Below are 18408 nucleotides of genomic sequence, written 5' to 3' on the forward strand. Positions count from 1 at the left end.
TACACATTTAATTGGTCAGTCCACGTCAGTAGTCGTCCACCCTCCCCCCCCCATATTATTTTATATGTAAAAATAATAATTGATGAGAAACGTATACGTTTCTTTGTAAAGTTGATTCAAAATGTCAGGGTTGAATAAATCCTATTAAATTGCTTGTTACCACTGAGGCATTGCTTTAGCAGCCATTAGTTTAAATACATTTGTCAGTAGCATGTAATTAACCTCAGAATCGTACAAATCGTATCAAAAAGTCTCCAGTAGTGAAGCAGGGTCAAGGGTAACAACTCTATCTGTCTCCAGAAATACACACACACACAGATATTAGTCAGTTGAGTGACTAATCCAATACGAATCTGCAGTATGTTTAGTGTTCACCGTCTGTTACACCCCTGTGTGGTTGGCTCCCTGCTTGGCCTGCGGGGGGCAGTGTGGGTTTGGGCAAGTTTATAAGGCTTCATTTTGACGAGCGGTACGCGAATAGTTCCCGGATGACGTACTTCATGGGGAGAAATTTTGAAGTAACCCCAGCACACTGTCCTACAGTCAGTTATAGTCAGGTGTGAACACTGAAAATTCTCTGGGAATTTGGGGAAATTTCATGGAAATTTTATCCTTAAACCATCAGCCAATCAGATCCCACAGAGTATGCAGCTACTAGTGAGAATTAATGCATATAATATCACACCATGCTTTTGTCCCAGCCAGCCATAGCGGCATCTCTGAAGACTGTTAAACTGAAAATCACGTCACATCAAACATTACCAGAAATAATAAACAAAATGGCACACTTAGAAATGCAGATGAGCTATTTATTATCTTCAATACTGTGCACAGTGATTAGAAAGAAGAAAATATCTGTTGCTTTCCTCAGGGGTTCATTAGGACATGGAAAGCACGAGAGAGAGAGAGAGAGAGAGAGAGAGAGAGAGAGATATTTCAGCTACCTGGAATGTTTGTGTGTATATTTGTGTGTGTGTGGTATGTGTGTGCGCTTCTGCTTGTGTGTGTATGTGCATGTGTGTGTTGTGTGTGTAGAAGACAGGGACATAACTCTCTGTATATTAACGTTCCTCTCTCATTAGCACTGATGAAGAATTACGGACTTGGTTTGTTTGCTCGTGTGGGCTTTGTTTCTACCTGCACAGGTTAAGGAGCTCCTCTTTTCCTCAGGACATAAATAACCTTCACCACTCTGTCTGAATGAATAAGTGAAGTGGGGAATGATGCATGAAAGTAGATCTGGGTGATAGATTGCTAATTACTAAAATGGTTTTTGCATTAAAATCAGTAATGTGCCATACTACAAAGTTAATGAAATGAATACACCATTCTCTTCATCGGTCAACATGTCAAAAACTGGGATACTGAGCAGTTGCTACCTCAGTACAATATGCACCTTCATGTGCTATGAGTCTAGCCATTAACTCACAGCTCCACTAAACCAGGAGGCATACAGTGATTATCAACATTTAATAATATGGGAAACTGTATTATCAGCTAGCGCTACTCAAATATGATTAAACAAATGAAACTCTATAGCAGTTATAAACTCTTTTGGTTTTGGTTGGAGCTTTCTGAGTAAATAAGAAAAGGCAAGAATACTCCAGAAATTAGCTTTAAGACTCACCATGTTCGTCCAATAAGACGTTGTCCGGTTTGATGTCTCTGTATCGAGAAAAAAGAAGAGCTCTGTCAGAAAACTTACACGACACGAAGCTGTGTCCCTGTCCCAAAACAAAAACTGCGTATCTTTAAAATGCTAAATGAATAAAACAAAGTCAAACCCTAACGAAGTCATTTCGGAGCATTCCTATTAGTCCTTTTATCATCTAATTTTTACAGTATAAACAACACATCAAGACCACATCTGGGGTTGTGAGCACAAACCACTCCAAGCCCCTTTTTTATTTTACAAAGGAAAGGTAAAAACCAATATAAAAAAAAAAATTAAAGATTTTGTCATCAGTTTACAAACATTCATTCATTCCTTATCTGTAACCCTTATCCAGTTCAGGGTCGCGGTGGGTCCAGAGCCTACCTGGAATCATTGGGCGCAAGGCGGGAATACACCCTGGAGGGGGCTCCAGTCCTTAACAGGGCAACACACACATTCACACACACCTACAGACATTTTTGAGTCGACAATCCACCTACCAACGTGTGTTTTTGGACCGTGGGAAGAAAATGGAGCACCCGGAGGAAACCCACGCAGACACAGGGAGAACACACCACACTCCTCACAGACAGTCACCCAGAGGAAACCCACGCAGACACAGGGAGAACACACCACATTCCTCACAGACAGTCACCCAGAGGAAACCCACGCAGACAGAGGGAGAACACACCACACTCCTCACAGACAGTCACCCGGAGGAAACCCACGCAGACACAGGGAGAACACACCACACTCCCCACAGACAGTCACCCGGAGGAAACCCACGCGGACACAGGGAGAACACACCACCCTCCTCACAGACAGTCACCCGGAGGAAACCCCTGCGGACACAGGGAGAACACACCACACTCCTCACAGACAGTCACCCGGAGGAAACCCACACAGACACAGGGATATCTAAGGGTTCAGCCTGAAAATGCTGAAACTACATCTGTTGGAGAAGGTAACTTGAGGAAAAGTGACGTTCTGGAGAAAGAAAGTGTAGGATCAGCTCAGACAGTGAGCGCAAAAGAAAAAGAAAACAGACAAGCAAAGCTATGCAAGCTGAAAATGTGAATGTTTTCAGAGGCAGTTATAGTCATGTCCATCAGGTCTGGTCTTTACAGATGAGGACACACAAGGAAAGATGATGTCTGACCTACAAGGAGGTCTAAAACAAAGCACAACAAACACATGATCCATGAAGTGGAGAATGGTGTAAAATTATTATATTCAGTTATGGATCTTCCAGAGTGATGTTCACTCTACACAATTTGTCATCCATTTTAAATGAAAATATATTTGGATGATTCCTTCTTTTTCTGCCTGTTTAATTGGTAAATCTAGCACTGGTTAATGCCTTCTGTCTAACTTCTGAAGGCTAACACCACTTTCCAAACTACAGCATCACTTTCAGAAAGACTCTGTGCACGTTTAAGTATAAACTGACTGAAAATATGGGGTCATTTGTGTTGCTCATTTGACCTCTCTGGACCTTCAGCTCTCTGGTAATTTGGTAAGTGGACCTCTAAGATTCATAAGATTTGAAGATTTGATTACCACTGCAAAGCCAATATAAACTCAGGACAAAAGTCCCCACAAAACAAACCCTGTTACTGCCTCACAGTCAGTGTTTTACTGCCACACTGAACACAAAGCTGTTAGGAATTTAATATGGTGACACCGAACACAACACAGAACATGAATCATAAGACAAATCCAGGACAAAAGCATTAAAACAAAGCCTTTTTAAAAACAAAAGACCCAAAATAAAAAATAAAAATATTCACAAAAAGAAGAAAGAATTATTGGTTTGTTTTTTCATCAAAGGTCTGAGTGAAGTGGGTCCCACCCTGAGTCAACAGATCAGATTAAAATTCAATACTACTGAATTATGCAGACATCATGGACACTGCAGCGGTCAACAGATCGGAGGTCAGTTTGCTGAATCTGTGATGGTCAGCGTTAGATGGTCAAGTGAGTATCACTATAAACACTCTCTTAATAAAAAATACAATTAAACACTTCTGTAATGTAACTTATCAATCATTTATTGTCTGTAAACGCTTATCCAGTTCAGGGACACAGTGGGTCCGGAGCCTACCTGGAATCACTGGGCGCAAGGCGGGAACACACCCTGGAGGGGGCACCAGTCCTTCACAGTAATACCAACACTTTTGAGTCACCAATCCACCTTCCAAAACGTGTTTTTGGAGTGTGGGAGGAAACCGGAGCACCCAGAGGAAACCCACGCAGACACAGGGAGAACACACCACACTCCTCCCAGACAGTCACCCGGAGGAAACCCACGCAGACACAGAGAGAACACACCACACTCCTCACAGACAGTCACCCAGAGGAAACCCACGCAGACACAGGGAGAACACACCACACTCCTCACAGACAGTCACCCGGAGGAAACCCTCGCAGACACAGGGAGAACACACCACACTCCTCACAGACAGTCACCCAGAGGAAACCCACGCAGACACAGGGAGAACACACCACACTCCTCACAGACAGTCACCCGGAGGAAACCCACGCAGACACAGGGAGAACACACCACACTCCTCACAGACAGTCACCCGGAGGAAACCCACACAGACACAGGGAGAACACACCACACTCCTCACAGACAATCACCCAGAGGAAACCCATGCGGACACAGGGAGAACACACCACACTCCTCACAGACAGTCACCCGGAGGAAACCCACGCGAACACAGGGAGAACACACCACACTCCTCACAGACAGTCACCCGGAGGAAACCCACGCAGACACAGGGAGAACACACCAAACTCCTCACAGACAGTCACCCGGAGGAAACCCACACAGACACAGGGAGAACACACCACACTCCTCACAGACAGTCACCCGGAGGAAACCCACGCAGACACAGGGAGAACACACCACATTACTCACAGACAGTTACCCAGAGGAAACCCACGCAGACACAGGGAGAACACACCACACTCCTCACAGACAGTCACCCGGAGGAAACCCACGCAGACACAGGGAGAACACACCACACTCCTCACAGACAGTCACCCAGAGGAAACCCACGCAGACACAGGGAGAACACACCACACTCCTCACAGACAGTCACCCAGAGGAAACCCACACAGACACAGGGAGAACACACCACACTCCTCACAGACAGTCACCTGAAGCAGGACTCGAACCCACAACCTCCAGGTCCCTAGAGCTGTGTGAGTGTGACACTACCTGCTGCACCACCGTGCCGCCTGTAACTTATCAGCAAGTTATAAATAAATAAATTAATATTGTTTATAGGTTTACATTTGAATGCAGTTAGCTTTGGTTTTCTGTTATACTGAAGAAATGAAAGTGTGGTGACTTTATAGGAACAAAGCTATTACAATGCTTTGACAGTACTATCACCAAACGAGCAGCATTCATCGTCAGAAAATCGCTTTCCACTGAGATTTTTCTTCAGATCTGGGATCAGGTAAACATCCCTCGGTACTGAGTTTGGGCTGTAGGGTGGAGGACTAATGTCCATGAGTCCACAGACACATACAACACAATGCTCAGTTACCTTCAGTACATTTGTGGTTTAGTTCTGCAACAAAACTAATAATCAAAACAAGCCGACATTTTCTTTATATTCTCTCATTAAGTGTCATTTCTTTGAAACACAATATAATTACCCACAGGACTAGTAGATTATATCCATACCGTGGACTGAATGCCCCTCGTATACAATCATAAAGTGTATGTATTATATGGACATAGTGTATGTACATCTATAATCAGAATGTTGTTTTAAACTGAACTGAACAGATGTGTGCAGTGTAGCTCATGGGTTAGAAAGGAATTGTGAATAACACACAGGGTGCAACTCAGCTGCAAACTTAATATCAATACTATCTAGTTTTTGATGATGTTGTATGAAGTGGAGTTGAATGTCTAAGTAATGTTTACCTGGATCTGGTGTGTTTTTGAATGAGGTTTTGTTGTTTGTCAGTATTGTCTCCATGATGCAATGCAAAACGAAATGGGGGAGATACTTACGTCTGAAAAAAGTAAATAATAGCAGCTTGTGACTATCTGAACTGTCCAATTTTATGTGCGCAGGACCGTGTATGTGTATGAGGGTGAAAGAGAGTGAGAGAGCAGAGGGAGAGAGATCTGAATTGGTTAGTGTAGCTGACAGAGAGAAAAACGCTGCTTGTGTACGCTGTGGAATATGTTGGCGACAGCGTCTTGCAGTGATGCATGCTGACTTTTCCTGGTATACAAAACACAGCATGTTATAATTTGGTGTATTAATCGGCCAGACCCATACAGTTTAGCTTTGTATATAATATACACCCTACTACAGCTGGGCAATTAATAGAAAACTAATCGAAATCAGAACTTCATATGACTTCAGAACGACATAATTTTGTCTATATCAATTATATAGACTATTTTTATTCTGTTATGCCCCCACTGTGTGCTCATGTACTGTCTCTTTAAAACCACGCAGTAGTCACATGACTCTGCCCCTATCTGCCACATGGAAGCAACCAAAACTTCGAGGCCGACCAAGTGACTCGAGCTCGTACCAAAGAAAAACACAGCGTCTGTGGTTTGGACGTGCTGTGTGATGACTATAATTAAGACGACACTGAACAAAAAGAAAATGTAAACACTGAGAAAAAACAGTTTCAGCGACCGAAGCACAATCTCACACCAAATATAAACAGTGCTCAGAAAGTGAGAGAAACAAGCTCCCACCGACATTAGAAACACTACCCCAGCTTTAACACTGGAGCGTATTTACAGCACAAGCCTCGACACTGAACTGTGAGGGTCACAAATACAACAACAAAGTAATCGCTCATTAATCGTAATCGTGGTCAAATGTACAATTAATCGTGATATTGATTTCTGCTCATATCGCCCAGCACTACACCTTACAGTATTAGGGAGTAGTACACTGCTGGGATGCACCCATAGTGTCTTTGATGAAAAGCACTGAAAAGCACACACTTCATTTGTGTTAGTGAGTGAGTGAGTGAGTGGGTTTACAAGGCACTCCATTCACTACTTCACTTTTAAAAATACTGCACACTCACTGTGTTTGGCTCAAGCGAGGAGTTAAATCCCGTGAACTGACACTTTAATGACTACTTTTTATGCTGCTAAAAACAATGAAAATGTTCAGTGTATTGAACCAATATCTAGAGACCACTATCCCCAGCCTTGTGCCCAGTGTTTTGTGTATTTACTCTGTGTGTCTATTGTCTGTATTTGTTATGTACCTGTTCATCCATCCTCTCTGCTGTTTGTTGCTCTTCCACATTAAATATATCACAGTGTCCTGGAGTAACTCATCCGTTCCTCCCTCAAACCACCTGTGATGAGAAGGGATGACTATAAAGCTGATTTTGTCTTCCTGCAGCAGACAGCTGTTTGTGTCTGAATGCTAATGAAGGAGGATTTGTGGACAGTATTTTTCATGGATTTGATTTGTTGTTGGATGCAAATTAAAAGGAAAACAGCGCATTCAACCAGCTTTAAAGTATTTTGTCAAATCTATGATTGTACACTGCAATAAAATCAAAATATTACACTGGCACACACACTACACCAGAGCCCTCTTCCTTAGACTTACCCCTAAGACTTAAACAGGTACTGTACCTTTAAGACCTATATGCAAATGACCTCTGTTATGCTCACTCTGTTTATACTGAGCATCACTGTAACAGCAGTTGGCCCTAAAATACTCCTGATAACTTTGCTGTGTTTGGGCAGCGCTATGTGGGCTGAATAAAATCAAACTCTCTTCATGAGCCAAGTGCCTAATGCTCAAATCCAAGCATTGACTAGAGGGGTATAAAGCCCCCAGCAATGTGCTGTGGGACAGTGGAGCTCCTGGAACAGGGATTCTGGAGGGATGGGAGCTCCAACCAGTACCACTAAGATTAGTTTTAGAATTGTCTAACATCAATAACTGACCACACCAATGCTTTTTGTGGCTAAATGGCATCAAATACTGTCATAAAAATGTTCCCAGAAGAATAGCAGCAGTTACAATCTAAAAAATAAAAAAGACAACCAGATTTTGGGGGCTGCTAAAATCAGAAATTATGGTATTAAATGAGCTGTTCTGACTTTGCTCTGCTTCTGGCTTTTAGGGTGGGACTTGAGCAATGTCCTGCCCCTCATCGGAGCCTCTCCAATCACAGAGTTGTGTGAGAGAACAACAGTGAGATTAAACCACATTAAATAACAACATTTTTGGAAAGGATGAAAAAGAGAAGGAAAACAACAGTGCAAAAACTGTTAAAAACAAAACCTGCTGCTGTGCACTTGAGGATGGTGTGAGCTGTGACTCATTCTCATTTAAAGGCTAAGCAGCAGCTCTATGAAAGTGTCAAACAAATAAACAGTGGAATTTGAGTTCCTAACTTGTGTTTATTGATAGTCAGAAAACACGTTATTTCTTACTAATTCAAGGAATAAGGTTCAAAAGACCGTTGACCCCCCCCCCCCCCCAACGGTGTTCGGAAACTCTAATAGGCGTCTTGCCTGTGACGTAGATGGTGGACAACAACTCTAGAAGCTGCACTTAATTTAATGCAAAATGACGAAAAGGTGTGTTGTTTTTGGCTGCAGTCATTCAATGTACAGTGGGACATCTGTGAACAAATGGCCCAAAGATCCCAAAATATCCAGAAAATGGACTGAATTTGTCAACTTCAAACGGGCACTTTGGAAAAGACCATCCGCTCACTCCGTTATCTGTAGCTCATTTCACTGGCGCTTTTCCAACAATATGGGCATGTAAGGACACCAACGAAAGGTGTTCAAGAGCCTCTGTAACATGGAGGTAAACAGAGTAAGGACACTCACTTCGCCTGTTTTAGTTGGTGTTAGTTAACGTTAGCTTGGCTCGCTAAACTCGGTGGCTCAGATTATACTCGGCTACGTAGCTGCATTACGGAGGTTTATAGTGTCGGATGAATTCGAGTTCGACTTCGATCACATTTACAAGAATAACGGTACCTCTAAATTTGAGTTTAGCTTATTGCTAGGCTATTGTCATGAATAATGTTGGTTATTTAGCTAGATACTGTCATAACAGTCAGTCATAACGGTGTTTTAGCACGGCGTTGTTCAGCTGTTGTCCACCAGTGACGTCACGGTTGCTTTCAAGAAGAGCTCGGGTTTTTCCGTCAATTTAATAAAATTGTCAGTTTTAAAGCAAATTAAGCTGCTATTTTCATTTTAATTCATACTTATATATGTCAGTAACTAAAATAATGTGAAATATTCATGGAGGTCCATTAAGTGGTGCTTAGCCTTTAAAAGAACAGATGGTTTAACCGTCCTTTCCAAACAGGGCTGATTGGCCAAGGGGGAAATGGTACTGTGGTGTGTGATCCTTGTGGAATTTTGAGCAAAGCAAGTTCCAGTGTAAACTTGTAGACAATGTGTGTGAATATGTCATGTTTGATATGAATAACTGAATACTCTTTTTACACACCCGTTTCCTTTCATCCACCAACCCATTCCTGAAAACACAGACTGACAAACAACTCTTTGCTTAACCAGGAAAGCAGCCGCTAAGTGGTGCAGGATTTAGCAGAGGGTGATTAGCATATGAAAGTCAAGGTTCTGGACAGTGGTGTGGAAGCCGGTGATGCCGCTTTGAGCCTCCTGGACTCGGGTGTGTGTGAAGAAAGGTCAGACATGCTGCGGCTAATTAGATGACATTTGCCTCCGTCTCGTCTGGAGGGACCAGAGCGTTGCTGGGGAGCAACAGGTTGCGCTAAGCTAACGATCGCTAAGCAGAGCCCAGAAGAGCTTAAATCCATATTAATCTGAAAGTGATTCTTCGGTAAAATAATAATGAAAAACAACCAAGCATATGAATTCACTCATAATAAGGGGTGTCTACAAATTCAACACTCCGAACAAGTGCAGAAGGGTGGAGAGAGTTTAGCTAGGGCTGTCCAAACCCATCTCCAACCTGGGAATGCTCCAACACCAGGCCCTTCCGCTCTGATTAAGAGCTACCCGAGCAAGCTGCTTTTAAAAATGAATAACGGAATGTCATCGAACAGATTATGGAAAGGTCTCTGTGCTCCTGAAAGCTTTATAAAACAGTCATTAAAATTCTACACCGCTGAATAATACACAGTGAAAGGCAGTTAGTTCAGCGGAGAGAGAGAGAGAGAAGAGAGCCGTCTGAAGTGAATTATGTGCATTTACTTTGTGCATTCTTCCATGCCCTCTCTGTTCTTCAGCAGCAGATGCAATAAAAGCAGTGAGATGTTGTAAGGTGGATGGGAACAGTTTTCATGCACCTCACGTTTATTTAGAACATTCAGAGTTCGTTTAAACTCCATAAAAAACATGGAATTAAACGGGATGCGCTAAGGTTTGAGGTCAACATGCCCAATACAAAGTGTCGGCCTGAGGGGTATAAAGTCTTTCCCTGACCTCAGTGATGCCCTTATGGTTGAAAGCCATCAAATTATCACAGGTATGTTTCAGTATCTTTAAGCAGAGAAGAAGATGAGATGAGATGCTTAATTTTTAAACTCATTCCCCTCACAAAGTGCACATAATTTTTCCATGATAGCTTCCACACACACACACACACACACACATACTACATGTGCTCCACGTTTCTGCAAATGGCTGTAACATGCGTGAGACTCTTGTAACAGTAAATTGATTTTGTCTTTCCCTGTAATTAGTTGGGAACAGAGGGACCTGGTGAACTCTGCAGACACTCGTCAGACAGGAGACAGGCTGCTGCTGAAAGTGACTCACGTATTGATGTCTGAGCTGAAACAGCTAAAACAAGCCACATTTAAGCAGAGGTGGGGGTCATAATAAAGGTAATAATAATAAAAGTATCTACTGTTTAATCTGGTCCATTTCAGTCGTGCATATTAACTCACTAAAGGCTTTCTTCTGTATCTGGACTCACAAATGAACAACGTCCAGGTATTTTAACAATTCCGTTATTGATAGTCAGAAAACATGTTATTTCTTACTAACTGAAGGAATAAGGTTTAAAAGACCGTTGCGCCCCCCCCCAACGGTGTTGGGAAACTCTAATAGGCGTCTTGCCTGTGACGTAGATGGTGGACAACAACTCTAGAAGCTGCACTTAATTTAATGCAGAATGACGAAAAGGTGTGTTGTTTTTGGCTGCAATCATTCAATGTACAGTGGGACATCTGTGAACAAATGGCCCAAAGATCCCAAAATATCCAGAAAATGGACTAAATTTGTCAACTTTAAACGGACACTTTGAAAAGGACCCTCTGCTCACTCCGTTATCTGTAGCTCATTTCACTGGCGCTTTTCCAACAATATGGGCATGTAAGGACACCAACGAAAGGTGTTCAAGAGCCTCTGTAACATGGAGGTAAACAGGGTAAGGACACTCACTTCGCCTGTTTTAGTTGGTGTTAGTTAACGTTAGCTTGACTCGCTAAACTCGGTGGCTCAGATTATACTCGGCTACGTAGCTGCATTACGGAAGGTTTATAGTGTCGGATGAATTCGAGTTCGACTTCGATCACATTTACAAGAATAACGGTACCTCTAAATTTGAGTTTAGCTTATTGCTAGGCTATTGTCATGAATAATGTTGGTTATTTAGCTAGATACTTTCATAACAGTCAGTCATAACGGTGTTTTACCGCCGCGTTGTTCAGCTGTTGTCCACCAGTGACGTCACGGTTGCGTTCAAGAATTTCCGTAGCGAGCTCGGGTTTTTCCGTCACTTTAATAAAATTGTCAGTTTTAAAGCAAATTAAGCTGCTATTTTCATTTGAATTCATACTTATATCTGTCAGCCTTTAAACTTTTTTATGTGACATCAAAATGATCTGATCAGAGAGGAATAGATACATACGTTCCTGTGCTGACAGAAGCTAAATGCATGAAGTTCTACTACATTTCTGGAAATTACTGAGTACTTAAGTGTTTTCTGAGCTGCTAATTTTGTTTGCTTTCAAGGAAGGTACTTTCACTTTAATTTTTGTTATATTAATTTATGCAACTAACACTATTTTTACCTTCTTTTTGTAGGGCAGGTTGAGAAGGGGTATTGCTCTAGGAATATATTTAAGATACACCATGCAGATACACTCCTCCACAGGGACTCAATTTTAGAAATAAAAATGTTTCATTTTCAAAACATATTGATCCACACCATCATTGAGCTTTCTCTGAAATATCTCCATCCACATAAAAAAACCAAAATCACTCAAGAATGTTCCCAAAAATGTATCAGCATGTGAAACATTCTTGTAACACTTTGGCTCTAACAAATCCTTTCAAAACATTGTCCCCCAGCTGCTAGTTTGACCAGGTCTGGTGCCAAATTTCTGTTCATGGGAAGGTGAAAAAAAAAGCACTAAGTGCAATGTGTTCTGGCCCCTCCCACAATGCAAGTAAAGTGTGGATTCAAAATTCAAAAATTCAAAAGTAAATTCAGCTGTAAACATTTTATTCAGTTTAGACCGAGACCCATTGTTTGTTTCCCATTTACAGAGCCAGGGCTGTGTCTCGACACTGGACCTTTTTTCAGTGCACAGACAGCGCAAATAGTGAGGAAACTTTCTCTGAATTTTTTAAAAAAGTGAACTGAATTACAATTGCGAAGATCGCCAATAATAAAGACAGAAACCAGGCAAGTTCATGGGATTTGCGTTATCAAAAAGTGGGGTTTGTGCCTTCCACATGACCACACTGACATCAGAGGTCATAATTTACTCCTTGGAGGGGTATATTTGGTGACTTTAAATGTCATTTTTGTGAGGACAAGTGTCTAAACCACAGATTAAAACAAGTGGGGACAGTGCTTTAGACTACAGTACTTTTGCAACTAATTGTATGTTGTTGTGGAAGTTATTGTAAATTTTAATGATGTAATGTAACTTATTAAGATGCTTATCGATACAAGGATGGGACGTCCCATTGTTGAGGACTACTCCTGTGAGTTAAATGGTGTGTTTGGTGTTCTTATTCTGTGTCTTTCGAAAAGCAAGACACAGAATTGACACAGAAGACACAGAACTGGTGCCCCCAAGGCCTTGAATGCGTACTGAACCTCCCGGCTCATTACTTTGCTGTATAAAGGGAACACTGCACCTTTTTCTTGAGCCACCCACCCACCCATCACTCATAAATAAACCAGAGCAGCACACAGTATTGCCCTGGTGAGCATGCACTGGCCATATGATACAGCTGAGCGTCCACTCCCTCACTCTGTCCATCCTCCTCTCTCCCCTCCCTCGCCTTCTGCTAATCCGATCCTCCTGCTCTTCTCTCGCTCCACTAGTCCAACAACCTATTACCTGCTTCTAATGGCCTCATTACATCACATCTCCTGATGGGGCTGAAATGGAGCCGTCCTCCCGCTCACCTGATCCCCCTAACACGCTCAGAGAGAGGGACAGGTGGAGGGTGACCCAGAAGCCCTAGAGACCAGCTCTCCAGGGCTTTCACCAACAATGCTGTTTAGACGCAGGACAGCTTTTAATAGCTATTTGGCAGAATGAGATCCTTCACAGTAGCAGTAGACGATATTATGATAATTATTTTCTGAGTAGATCATGGCTATTGTGAGCACTTCATTAACAAAGGTTCCCAATTAGAGATCAAAAAAAGCATCAATTTTTTAAAAATGGCAGGATGCCTTAGACATTTGAGGCTTGGAAGTCCAAGAAAAAAATTACGTCTTGCTCTTTCCATGGTATAAGACGTCCCTGCCACTCCCCTGTCACGCAGCTCTGTTTTTTTTTTTTATATTTAATATTTCGTTTTATTGAATTTTGCATGGGCGGCACGGTGGTGCAGCAGGTAGTGTTGCAGTCACACAGCTCCAGGGACCTGGAGGTTGTGGGTTCGATTCCCGCTCCGGGTGACTGTCTGTGAGGAGTTGGTGTGTTCTCCCTGTGTCTGTGTGGGTTTCCTCCGGGTAACTGTCTGTGAGGAGTTGGTGTGTTCTCCCTGTGTCTGTGTGGGTTTCCTCCGGGTAACTGTCTGTGAGGAGTGTGGTGTGTTCTCCCTGTGTCTGTGTGGGTTTCCTCCGGGTGCTCCGGTTTCCTCCCACAGTCCAAAAACACACGTTGGTAGGTGGATTGGTGACTCAAAAGTGTCCATAGGTGTGAATGTGTGTTGCCCTGTGAAGGACTGGTGCCCCCTCCAGGGTGTATTCCCGCCTTGCGCCCAATGATTCCAGGTAGGCTCTGGACCCACCGCGACCCTAAACTGGATAAGCGCTTACAGATAATGAATGAATGAATGAATGAATGAATGAATTTTGCATAAACATACACCGAACAGACTTATCCAACCCTGTCCCGGTCCATTTAGACATTTAGAACGTTCTCAATAAAAAGGAGATAAGTGTATTACATATACATAAACATAGAGAAGAAAAATAAATAAATAAATAAATAAAAATGAAAAGGGGGAGGGAGGACTTCTTTAATATTTCTCTCATTCCTGAGATTCTTTAAGGCGGTGAAGTATGGGTTTCCCAAATTTAAAAACATGCCCCTGAGAGTGTGGTTTCCGAGTGTCTAATCGCTTCATTGAAATAAACTTATATACAGGGGGTCCTCGACTTACGACGTTGATCCTTTCCTACGTCGCGTCGTAAACCGATTTTCGGTGTAAGTCGGGACATACGTACATACTGTACGTAAATAATATCCTAACACCTATCCTCCTCGATCCCGAGCCGCGTAACCGTGTATTCTTCCGCTGCGCCGCGTACACCAAACACGAAGTTCACGTTACGACGATTACGACGCAAAACCACTGAAGTCGAAACAAGGCTTTATACAGTAAATGGGAGATGTGTCGTAACCATGAAACATCATAACTCAGGACTGACGTAACCCGAGGACCTCCTATATTTCCGTTAGTCAATTTTTGAAAGAAGGAGCCGAAGATGATTTCCAATGAAGCAGGATCAATTTTTTAGATACCATCATGGTGGCCATCACTGTACATTGAGCTGTATATGAAAACTGGTAAGTAAAGCTGGGCATGTAATAAACAAATGAGTCAGAGTGCCTCTTTCTATTCAACACATCACATATTGGAGAGATAGCCAGAAAAATCTTGTGTAGTTTAGTTTTACAATAGTGTAATTAATGCAATATTTTGCATATATCTCTACTACGTGAGTTTATAGAGCAGTCCAATATTCTGGTGAGACCTTCTTCCCATATATCGCTCAGCTCAGTTTGGACAAGGTCTGGTAACTGTTATTTAACACAAGAGAACAGGGCTGTAAGGGTTCTCCTCCAAGTGTGTAGAGCAGTGTAATGATACTGCACTGGTAGCAGATCGATAAGAAATGTTCTTTTTCCATCTTTGGAGGTCTCAGAAGAAGCATGAGGTAGTCGCTCCCTCCCAGCTTGGTACCATCATGTGACCCTCAAAAATAAGACCCTCAGCAGTGAGAGATTCTGGACCAACCGTAAGTCCAAATGCTCAAATAAAAACATAGATCCAAGAGCAGCTTGGATTGTTGGTTTGAAGCCGCTTCACCAAGCACAAGCAATAGGAGCCGATGTCTGCGAGACCTTCAGCTGCCTATGAAACTAAACGATCAGGACGTGAAAATAGATGCAACATCAACATCTTGGTGGTTCTTCTGTGATTTCAAACATTTTCAAATCCAGAAAATAAAGTAATCTCTCCTGAAAACTGGGGAATAACTGTGCTCCTAAGAGTATACATAATATTACACTGCACTATTTACACTGGGGGAAGCCGTGGCCTTAAGTTTAGAGAAGTGAGCTTGAGGCCGGAGGGTCACTGGTTAAACAATATAAACAGGTTGTATGTGACTGCATTTTTAGTAAGTGGCTTACTGTATATCAGACTGTAGACTATCTGTCCAAAGACATATGACATATGCAACACACATTTTCTCCAATCAAGTCAAATGTTCTTGTGTAATCTGGCTCAAGGCATAATTTATATTCTACAGACGGTCGCAGAATCTTCTAATCTTCTATTCCTTTGGAAGTGTTTTGGAGATACATGGTTTTCTTTGGACAGCGATAATATGGTTAGCTGAGACATCCAAAGTTACCTGAACCCTGTGCTTGCTTCATAGTTAAAAATGACTCAATTAGTTCATTTAAAAGCCACCAATCTTTCTGTTTATTGCATGTGTTGTGATCAGATTTGTGAAGCCACAGAAATCCAAGTAGATTCTGCACTAAGCCTGTTCCAAACATGGCCACCTCCAACTGGGGCACCGCTTCCATGGATCATAAGTTGGTTCATACTCGACCAATCTGAGCTGAACTTGCAATGTTGCGAGCACCCTGCGCAAAAACACAGCTGCTGACGGGGCATAAAACAACGCTCAAAACACGACTCCTATTGAAAACAAAAGGAAAACACAAGAAAGAAAGAACAGTGTGTGATTCCACCCATTCCCTCTGAGCAATTAAACATCAGCACTTATTTCAGCGCTTGCCATGAGCTCTTTTGTATTTATGAGTAAAGCTACAAAGGAAAAAAATCGAGTCAGGAATTTGGAGCTGGACGCCAGGGTTCACAGTGAACCGCATACAACAAACAATCTGGAGCCTCCAGGCAAACAGCTTCACATTTATATCTCCTGCATTATTGAAGAGCTGCAGATCAGAGTGTCCTTAAACCTGGCACCAGTTAAAAACATTTTGTCCCCTTTAGGATTATAAACAGCAGAGATAAACATAGTATGTTCCAGAAAAGCTCGTATTAGAAGCAGGACTTTCCCCATCAGAGGCTGGGGTTGATTCAGTATACACTGTGAAGACATCTGCCTCCACAACAGCTCCTCTACAATTAAAGTTATTAAAAAGCCTTTGACGCAGTAACAGCTTCTACTCTGTTTAATGCTGGATCAAAGGATGTATCAGGGATTCTGTAGTTAACCTATTTTAAATATGGCCGTCCCCACGTGAGCATATTACTGTGATGCTTCTGTGACCTGTGTTAGGGAGAATGCAGCATCTGTCCTTACTCTGGGCTCAGCTCTGCCGAAATGACACTGTTTACGTTTTGGTAGAGGGTAAGAAACCACACTCCTCCCTCCCTCCCTCCCTCTTGATTTCAGGACAATGTGGTAAAAATGAATTACACTTTGCAGCTATAGAGGAAGCCCAGGAACAAAAATACTAAATACTGAGGCGTTCCCAGGCCAGTCGAGACATGTAGTCTCTCCAGCGTGTTCTTGGTCTTCCCCGGGGCCTCCTCCCCGTTGGACATGCCCCAAACACCTCACCAGGAAGGCGTCCAGGAGGCATCCGGAGGCAGCGGCTCCACTCCGAGTCTCTCCCGGACGTCCGAGCTCCTAACCCTGTCTCTAAGGGAGAGTCCAGACGCCCTGTGGAGAAAACTCATTTCAGCCGCTTGTACCGATCTCGTTCTTTCGGTCACTACCCAAAGCTCGTGACCATAGGTGAGGGTTGGGACGTAGATTGAACGGTAAATCGAGAGCTTTGCTTTTCTGCTCTGCTCTCTCTTCACCACAACGGACCGGTACCGAGCCCGCATTACTGCTGACGCTGCACCAATCCGCTTGTCAATCTCCCGCTCCATCTTTCCCTCACTCGTGAACAAGACCCCGAGGTATTTAAACTCCTCCACTTGAGGCAGGATCTCACTTCCAACCTGGAGAGAGTACTCCACCCTTTTCCGACTGAGTACCATGGACTCGGACTTGGAGGTGCTGATCCTCATCCCTACCGCTTCACACTCGGCTGCAAACTGTTCCAGCAAGAGCTGGAGGTCCCGGCTCGATGAAGCCAACAAGACTACATCGTCCGCAAAAAGCAGACATGGAATCCTGAGACCAACAAACCAGACACCTTCCGCCACTTGGCTACGCCGAGAAATTCTGTCCATAAAATTATTTAATTTATTAATAATTTCCAAAACCATGGTTTGATACAAACTGATGATGAGAACTTCAAAAGTGTCGCTGCCAGTTGAAATGGAGTTTTTAAAAACACTTATCTTGTGATATTTTTGACAGACATATGATAGAGGTGTTTTGGGGTTGTATTTCTCTAAACTCGTCCAGTACACAGTGCTGACAGCGACTGGACAAAAATGCTGCATCGAGGAAAAACAAAACTGTAGAGCAGACGGAGATGGAGTGTGTGGTTTGAGTTGTCACTATTCTGCATAAACTAAGCTTTTCCCAGCATTTGCACACACACAGACCCACCCCCCCCACACACACACTGTGTTTGTGTGTGTGTTTCCCTCTCCTGAGCATCAACACACATCAAAACATTAGCTTCTTCTTCATGTAACAGGGTTCAGCAGAGCTCTCTGGAGGGGAATTAAGTTTTTAACATTTGACGGGATGCAAAACAAGCCGAGATGCACTTCTTCATTCAGCTGTGATTTTTATTATAGGTTTATTATATTAAACATTATTTAGAAGGACTGGCGCCCCCTCCAGGTTGTATTCCTGCCTTGCGTCTAGTGATTCCGAGTAGCCTCCGAACCCACCGCCACCCCGAACTGGACAGTGCTTACAGACAATGAATGAATGAATTAAAAACATTATTTAAAGTTATTATAGTTCAGTTGGGGAGGGGCACAGTGGCGCAGCAGGCAGTGTTGTAGTCACACAGCTCCAGGGACCTGGAGATTGTGGGTTCGATTCCCACTCCCGGTGACTGTCTGTGAGGAGTGTGGTGTGTTCTCCCTGTGTTTCCTCCGGGTGACTGTCTGTGAGGAGTGT

At 42.9% G+C, this 18408-nt stretch overlaps 1 protein-coding gene across 4 annotated transcripts in view; it reads right to left on the minus strand.

The window, feature by feature from the left end:
• stk32a (serine/threonine kinase 32A) overlaps positions 1 to 18408 on the minus strand; it is a 66017-nt gene that overhangs the window by 18689 nt on the left and 28920 nt on the right. For all 4 annotated transcript variants that reach the window (XM_066645768.1, XM_066645767.1, XM_066645770.1 and 1 more), the window contains exon 6: positions 1628 to 1665. In XM_066645768.1, coding sequence (XP_066501865.1) covers positions 1628 to 1665 — 38 coding nt within the window. The remainder of the gene's footprint in view (positions 1 to 1627; positions 1666 to 18408) is intronic.

Source organism: Hoplias malabaricus, chromosome 15 (genome assembly GCF_029633855.1).
Source record: "Hoplias malabaricus isolate fHopMal1 chromosome 15, fHopMal1.hap1, whole genome shotgun sequence".
Classification (NCBI taxonomy): Eukaryota; Metazoa; Chordata; class Actinopteri; order Characiformes; family Erythrinidae; genus Hoplias; species Hoplias malabaricus.